This window comes from Numida meleagris, unplaced genomic scaffold (assembly GCF_002078875.1).
Source record: "Numida meleagris isolate 19003 breed g44 Domestic line unplaced genomic scaffold, NumMel1.0 unplaced_Scaffold303, whole genome shotgun sequence".
NCBI classification, from domain to species: Eukaryota; Metazoa; Chordata; class Aves; order Galliformes; family Numididae; genus Numida; species Numida meleagris.
In genome coordinates this window covers 13,375-20,373 of record NW_018364544.1, presented here as the reverse complement: position 1 = coordinate 20,373, position 6,999 = coordinate 13,375, and the positions used below count along the sequence as shown (strand labels likewise).

At 66.0% G+C, this 6,999-nt stretch overlaps 1 protein-coding gene across 1 annotated transcript; it reads left to right on the top strand.

Annotated features, from left to right (window-relative positions):
• The first annotated feature begins 68 nt into the window (after nucleotides 1–68).
• SYDE1 (synapse defective Rho GTPase homolog 1) lies at nucleotides 69–6,993 on the top strand. The gene is made up of 8 exons (XM_021382880.1): nucleotides 69–999; nucleotides 2,648–3,178; nucleotides 3,742–4,482; nucleotides 4,581–4,795; nucleotides 4,868–4,994; nucleotides 5,094–5,251; nucleotides 5,570–5,816; nucleotides 6,461–6,993. Exons 1-8 carry the CDS (start codon nucleotides 912–914, stop codon nucleotides 6,823–6,825), a joined length of 2,472 nt encoding a protein of 823 aa, XP_021238555.1. The 5' UTR covers nucleotides 69–911; the 3' UTR covers nucleotides 6,826–6,993.
• The last annotated feature ends 6 nt before the right edge of the window (nucleotides 6,994–6,999 follow it).

Below are 6,999 nucleotides of genomic sequence, written 5' to 3'. Positions count from 1 at the left end.
TGGTTCTGGTGTTACCGGGGGGGTGGGCCCGGATGGCGGTACCGGGGGTTCCGGCCTACAGCTCCCGGCAGCGCTCCCGGCGGTATCCCAGGAATGCGCGGCGCGGGATGGCGGCCCCGCGGCTGCACGGCCCGACGCGCTGAGCGGACGGAACCGGGCCGGAACGGGGAGAGAATCGGGTCAAAGAGACTGGGCCGAGGGGAGAGAAGCGGGCTGAGGGGAGCAGGTCTGGCCGAGGGGAGAGAGAGAACCGGGCTGAAGGGACTGAACCAGGCTGGGGGGATCAGAACGGGGGGGCTGAGGGGACCAGGCCGAGAGGACGGAGCCAGGCTGAGGGGAGAGAACTGGGCCGGGGGATCAGAACCGGGCTGAGAGGAGAGAACTGGGTCGAGGGGACAGAACCGGGGTGAGGAGACAGAACTGGGGTGAGGGGAGTGGGCCCGGCTGAGGGGAGAGAGAACCGGGCCAAAGGGAGAGAACCGGGCTGAGGGGAGAGGCCCTGCAGAACCGTGCTGAGGGGGCAGAACCGGACCCGGGGGGCAGAACCGGGCTGAAAAGACCTGGCCCGGCTGAAGGGAGAGAACCGGGATAAAGGGAGAGAACCGGGATAAAGGGAGAGAACTGGGACAAAGGGAGAGAACCGGGCCAGGGGCACCGAACTGGGCCCGGCTGAAGACAGAGGCCCCTGAAGAACTGAGCCGAGAGGACCAAACTGGGCTGAGGGGACAGAACCGGGACGGGAGGACCGAACCGGGCCGAAGAGAGAGAACTGGGCCTGAGGGCACCGAACTGGGTCCGACTGCGGGGAGAGGCTCCAAAGAACCGGACTGAGGGGACAGAACCGGACCAGGCCCAGCTGAGGGGACGGGACTGAACCGGACCAGGCCCGGCTGAGGGCCCCGGGCCGGGCCATGGCGGAGCCGCTGCTGCGGAGAACCTTTTCTCGGTTACGGGGCCGGGATCGTCCACGCAGGAAGAAATCGGATGGCAAAGAGAGAGGTACGGGGCTGTGGGATGGGGAGGGGGGTCACCGTGGGGTCCTTCTTGTCCCCAGAGGGGACCCCATCACCTCCAGGTCCCTCCTGTCCCTCTGTAAGGGATCCCAGTGTCACCCCTAGGTCCCCCCTGTCCTTCTATAAAGGACCCCAGTGTCACCCTGGGGTCCCTCCTGTCCCCAGAGGGAACCCCATCACCCCAGGTCCCTCCTGTCCCTTTATAAAGGACTGCAGTGTCAGCCCCACGTCCCCTCATCCCTCTATAAAGAACCCCCGTGTCACCCCCAGGTTCTTCTGTCCCTCTATAAGGGACCCCAGTGCCAGCCTGGGGTCTCTCCTGCCCCTCCTGCCAACCCAGGGACTCTTTTCCCCTCTAGAGAGGGACCTCCATCATCCCATGCCCCCCCCGTCCCATAAGGAAGGGTCCTTGATGCCACTCTGGGGTTCCCCATCACCCCGGATCCTTACTGTCTCACAGGGAGGAGACCCCAATATCACCCCCTGTCCCACCTCCTTTCCCCAAGAAAGGTTCCCAGTGTCACTCTGGATTCCCTCCTGCCACCTAAGGTACCACCACCACCCCAAGATTCTTCCTGTCCCATAAGGAAGGGGCCTCAGTGTCAGCCCAAGTCCCTCCTGTCTCCTAAGGAATGGTCCCCAGTTTCACCTCAGGTCCCGCCCTGTATTTTTAAGGGTCCCCTGTTACCCCAAGTCCCCCTGTCCCCCAGGGAAGTGTCCTCAGTGTCTCTCAAGGAAGGGTCTCCAATGTTACCCTGGGGTTCCTCCTGTCCTCTAAGAGACCCTCATCCCCCCAGGTTCCCCCTGTCCCCTAAGGAAGGGACCTCAGTGGCACCCTGGGGTCCCTCCTGCCCCCCTCAAGTAATCCCCACCAACTGAGGGTCCCTTTTTGCCCCCAAGGAAGGGACCCCCATCACCCAAGGTCCCCCCTGTGTCCCAAGGAAGGGACCCCGATATCACCCTGGGGACCCTCCTGTCCCTTAAGGTACCACCATCACCCCAGATCCCACCTATCCCATAAGTAAGGGACCCTAATGTCACCCCAGATCACTCTTGTCCCCTGAGGAAGGGTCTCTGGTGTCACCCTGCAGCCCTCTCCCCCATGGAAGGAGCCCCCATCACCCCAGATCCCTCCTCTCCCAAAAGGAAGAGACCCCAATGTCACCCCAGATCCCTCCTGTTCCTCAAGGAAGAGAACTGAGTTTCACCTCGGGGTCCCTCCTGCCCCCCTACAGCCCCACCCTAGGGTCACCTAGGGATATGGGGACAGAATCTAGGGGGGAGAGGGGAACACGGGCTGCACCCGGGGGCTGCAGGGAATCGGGGTGCATGATTCAGGACACCCCAGTGTGTCTGTGACAGGGGAGTGCAGGGCTGGGGGGACACAGGAGGAAGAGTGGTCCTCACTGAGGTGCAGCCCTGGGTCTGCTGGGGGTGCAGCAGGGCCCAGCTGTGCCCCCCCCCTCCCCATTGCTTCCTCCTCCCCCGTGAGGACGGTGGGAACGCGGCAGCGCAGCTGTAAACAACCGGAAATCCCTCTTGGCAGCGGTTCAGGGCAAGGAGGGTGGGAGGACACTTGAGGGGACGAGATGGGGTGGGGGGGGGCTGAGCCCCATCCTTTCCTCCCCCTGCAGAGCACCCCCAGCCCGGCCCCGACCCATTGGCAGACCCCGAAGTGTCCCCGGTGTCCCCGGAGCCGTCAGCGTCCCGCAAGCAGAACTGGGCTCGCTTCTCCGGCCGTCATCCTCCTCCCAGAGCCCCCCAGGAGGGGCTGGAACCCAGCGAGCAGGATGTGGCCTGCAGCACCCCGCCGTCCTCTGCGGATCCACCCGGCGAGGAGCCCCCGGAGCTGGCAGAGGAGGCGGATGCAGCTGAGCTCGGCGGTCCCGGTCGGAGCCCCGGGCACGGCGCTTATCTGCAGAGCCTGGAACGGAGCAGCCGGCACTGGGTGCTGTCCTCGGGGAAGGCAGCGGGGCTGGATGAGGTGGGTGGAGGCACCGAGACCGAGGTCGGAGCGGGAGGCAGCGAGGGGGAGATCTGGTACAACCCCATCCCCGAGGACGAGGACCCTCCGAAGCCGTGCAGGGAGGATGGCAAAGGGACGGCGGAGAGCCCCGGAGCCCGCGGCGTGGAGGAGCAGGCGGCTGGAAGGAGCCAGGCTTGTGGTGTGTGGTGGGCCCTGGTCCCCTTGTCACCACCCCGGGGAGCGTCCCCTGTGCACCCCAGAGTGTCCGCAGCACCTTTGTCCTTTCTGTGTGCCCTATGAGGCCTCCCGGACCCTGAGGTCCTCAGATCCAATGATCCCCAGTGTCTTCTGGAACCCGTTGTCCTTGTCCAGGGATGGTGCTGTCCAGATGCGGTGCTCCCCACTCCTTCCCTGTCCCCCAGAGTCCACAATCCCTGCCCCTCTGTGACCCCCGGTGCCCTTCAGACCTCACAGTGTCCCCACCGTGTGACAGGGACATCTCCTGCACCCCACAGTCTTCATCAACCTCCCTTCTCCCAGACACATCCCACGGTCTTTGCTTTTTCATCTCCCATATTGTCCCCAGAGGAAGGATCCCCAGTGTCATTCTGGGGTCCTGCCCCCCAAGGAAGGAACCCCCCAGCAGTGTCCCCAGGACGCTGTTCCCCCCACAACCACACTTCCCAAACCTTCTCTCTATTCCAAAATCCATCACCCCCCATCCGCCCCCAAGGCGCCCGCTCACCCTTTCTCTCCCCACAGCGAAGATGCCCATCCCCTGCGTGAGCTCGGGGACAGGGCTCCCGTCCCCGTCCCCCCCCTCCAGCCCCGGTGCCACCAAGAAGGGCCGCTCGCTCAGCAAGGTGAAGTCCCCGGGCACCGTGCGCCGTCTCTCCATGAAGATGAAGAAGCTCCCGGAGCTGCGGAGGAAGCTGAGCCTGCGCAGCCCTCGGCCGAGGGGACAGGAGGGCAGCACGTCCCCTTCCGACACCCGCAAGGAATCCAGCAACGTCATCAGCCGCTATCACCTCGACACCAGCGTGGCCTCGCTGCCTCGGGCCAAAATGGCCAGCAAAGCCGGCTACCTGAGCGACGGGGACTCGCCGGAGCTGCCGGCTAAAACCGGGGCGCGCAACGAACCCGAGGACGGGGAGAACGGGCTGGATGTGGCCGCTTTCCGGCCCTACAGCTGCGGGGAGCCGCCGCGGGGCGGGCAGCACATCTCCGGGTTGGTCAGCGTCCACCTCTACGGCGTGCGGGACCTGAAGCCGCCGCGCGCCGAAACGCGGGAGGTTTTCTGCGTGCTGCAGGTAGACGCGGCCAACCGGGCTCGCACGGCCCTGCTGCCCTGCAAGGCGGCTTTCCTGGGCCTCAACCACACCTTCAACCTGGAGCTGGAGGGCGCGCAGCTGCTCAAGGTGATCGTCTTCTCCTGGGACCCTTCCTCCTGCCGCAACCGCCTCTGCTGCCACGGCACCGTGGTGCTGCCCCACATCTTCCGAGGTGCGCACGAGGGCTCCGCTTTTTGGGGTCGGAGGGGACGGATTTGGGGCGTGGGTTTGGGGGCTTGGCGGCACGACACCTCGCTCTGCTCTCCGCAGGCAGCCGGGCCCAGCAGCTGGCCGTGCAGCTGCAGCCTCGCGGGGTCCTCTTCTCCAAGTTCACTTTGGTGGAGCAGTGGGAAGGCCCCGGCGAGCACGAGCCCCGCGTCTTCGGCGTGGAGCTGGGCCAGCTGGTGGAGCGGGAGAAGACGGCCACCAAGGTGCCCCTGCTCATCCAGAAGTGCGTGGCCGAGATCGAGAAACGGGGGCTGAAGGTGAGCCAGCCGGGGTCGGACGGTGGCACCCAGCGGGCGCCTGCCCGGCGCTCACGGCGTCCCTGGTTTCAGGTGGTCGGGCTGTACCGCCTCTGCGGCTCGGCCGCCGTCAAGAAGGAGCTGCGCGACGCCTTCGAGAGGGACAGCGCGGCCGTGACGCTGTCGGAGCAGCTCTACCCCGACATCAACGTCATCACGGGTCCGTGCTCCACCCCACAGCCCCCCACTCCCCCCCCAGCACCCGGCGGAGACCACCCTGATGTTCCCCCTCCCCTCAACCCCTGGTTTCTCCCTGCAGGGATCCTGAAGGATTACTTGCGGGAGCTGCCCACGCCGCTCATCACCCCTACGTTGTACCACGTCGTGCTGGAGGCCATGGCCAAGCGGCCCCCCCGGGCCCCCCCGGGCGAGCGGGATGCTGTCACCCTGCTCGACTGCCTGCCTGACGTCGAGAAGGTGGGTGCTGCCAGCTCAGCAATGCTGTGGGGAGGGATTGTAGGGGGGGGGATCCTGCTGCCCCTCATCCCCTGGGGTCTCCTCCACCCTTATTTCTGCATCAGTGGCACCCGCAGGGCAGCACGTCCTGTTGTCACCTCCCGTGTCCCGGTGTCACCTCCCTCCTCCAAGCCACCCCGAGCATTTCTGAGGGTTCCTACATCCCCAGCTGTGTGACGCTGGGGCCCCTTGGAAGCTCTGTTCTGGACTTCCTGAGCTTCGGGGGGAACCCGTCACCTCAGAGGACGTCCCCGCTGATGCCACCCTGTCCCCTACCAGGCCACGCTGACACGACTCCTGGACCACCTCAGCTTGGTGGCCTCTTTCCACGACTTCAACCGCATGAACTCGCAGAACATCGCCGTCTGCTTCGGGCCGGTGCTGCTCACCCAGAGCCAGGAACCCCGGGGCCGGGCTGGCACCGTCGCCGTCCCCCGCAGCTACGCCCACAGCGAGGACATCGCCAGCGCCGTCGACTTCAAGAGGCACATCGAGGTGCTGCACTACCTGCTGCAGGCCTGGCCGGGTGAGCAGGACTGGGGGGGGAAGGGGGGGGACACCCGTGGACCCCTACCCTGGGCCACCGTGGCTCTGTGACACTCTGCGGGAGGGGACATGTGACACTCCTGTGCTGCCCCATAGCCCAGCAGCAGCTCCAGGGATCTGTGACCCCTCAACGTGGGTGCCCTGTGGCCCTCCCCGCTCCCCCCCCCCCCATTTTCAGTGGTGTCTCTGTAGCCCCCAGCCCCACACCTCTGCCCCATGGCCCTACCCTGTCCTTCTGCTCCCACCTCGTCCCCACCAAAAGGCCACCAGTGTCCCCCCCCATTGCTCATCAGCTGCTCCACGCTCCCCCCACGTCCAGCAGCTATCCCGGGCTCCCCCATTTCCATCTGATCCAGGCTCCCCCATCTCCACGAGAAGGCTTGGAGCCCCCCCATTTTTCCAGCAGCTTCTCCATCCCCCCCCCCCCCCCAAAATTCCGGCATCGCTCTGGGCTCCACCACCTCCACCAAAATACCTGGGGGCCCTCCACTCGTATTGGGGAGGGGGGTCCCCCATTTCCAGCCACCCATTGGGCCTCTCCTCCTTCCCCCCCCCCACCTCCCCCCCAAACCTTTCCGTTATACGACACCCCCCCAACCCAACCCCTGCTTTCTCTCCCCACAGCTCCACGTTCCACCCCGGCCCCCCAAGTGCCACCCACCCCACCGCGGCAGCCGCCGCTGCGCCTGGACCTGCTGGACACGGCCGTGGTGGCCCGCCACCGCCCCCGGGGACCCGAGAGCCCCCCCAGCAACCGCTACGCCGGCGACTGGAGCATCTGCGGCCACCAGCTGGGGGGTTACGACGAGGTGACAAGCGGCGACGGCGACAGCCGGGCCGCTCGCCGGAGGACCCTGTTCGTGGCCGATTTTGGTCTCGGCGACGATCCCGAAGCGCCCTTCGGCCCCCGGCTCAACCTCAAAGACTTCGACGCCCTCATCCTCGACCTCGAGCGGGAGCTCGCCAAGCAGATCAACGTCTGCCTGTGATGCCAGCACCGGTCCCGGTGACCAGGAAAACACCGGTGACGATGACACCGGTGACGGTGACACCGGTACCGCTGGGAGAGCGACCAAAAAAGCAAGCACTTGCCTCTTGTTGCCTTCGATTTGCACAGCGCCGAGCAGAAGGGACCCCAACGGAGAAGGTGATGCCGTCTTTGG

Coding starts and splice junctions, on each gene's coding strand:
- SYDE1 (XM_021382880.1), top strand. CDS start 912: ATGGCGGAGCCGCTGCTGCGGAGAACCTTTTCTCGGTTACGGGGCCGG. Junction 1,000..2,647: donor ATCGGATGGCAAAGAGAGAG/GTACGGGGCTGT, acceptor CTCCCCCTGCAG/AGCACCCCCAGCCCGGCCCC. Junction 5,252..5,569: donor GCCTGCCTGACGTCGAGAAG/GTGGGTGCTGCC, acceptor GTCCCCTACCAG/GCCACGCTGACACGACTCCT.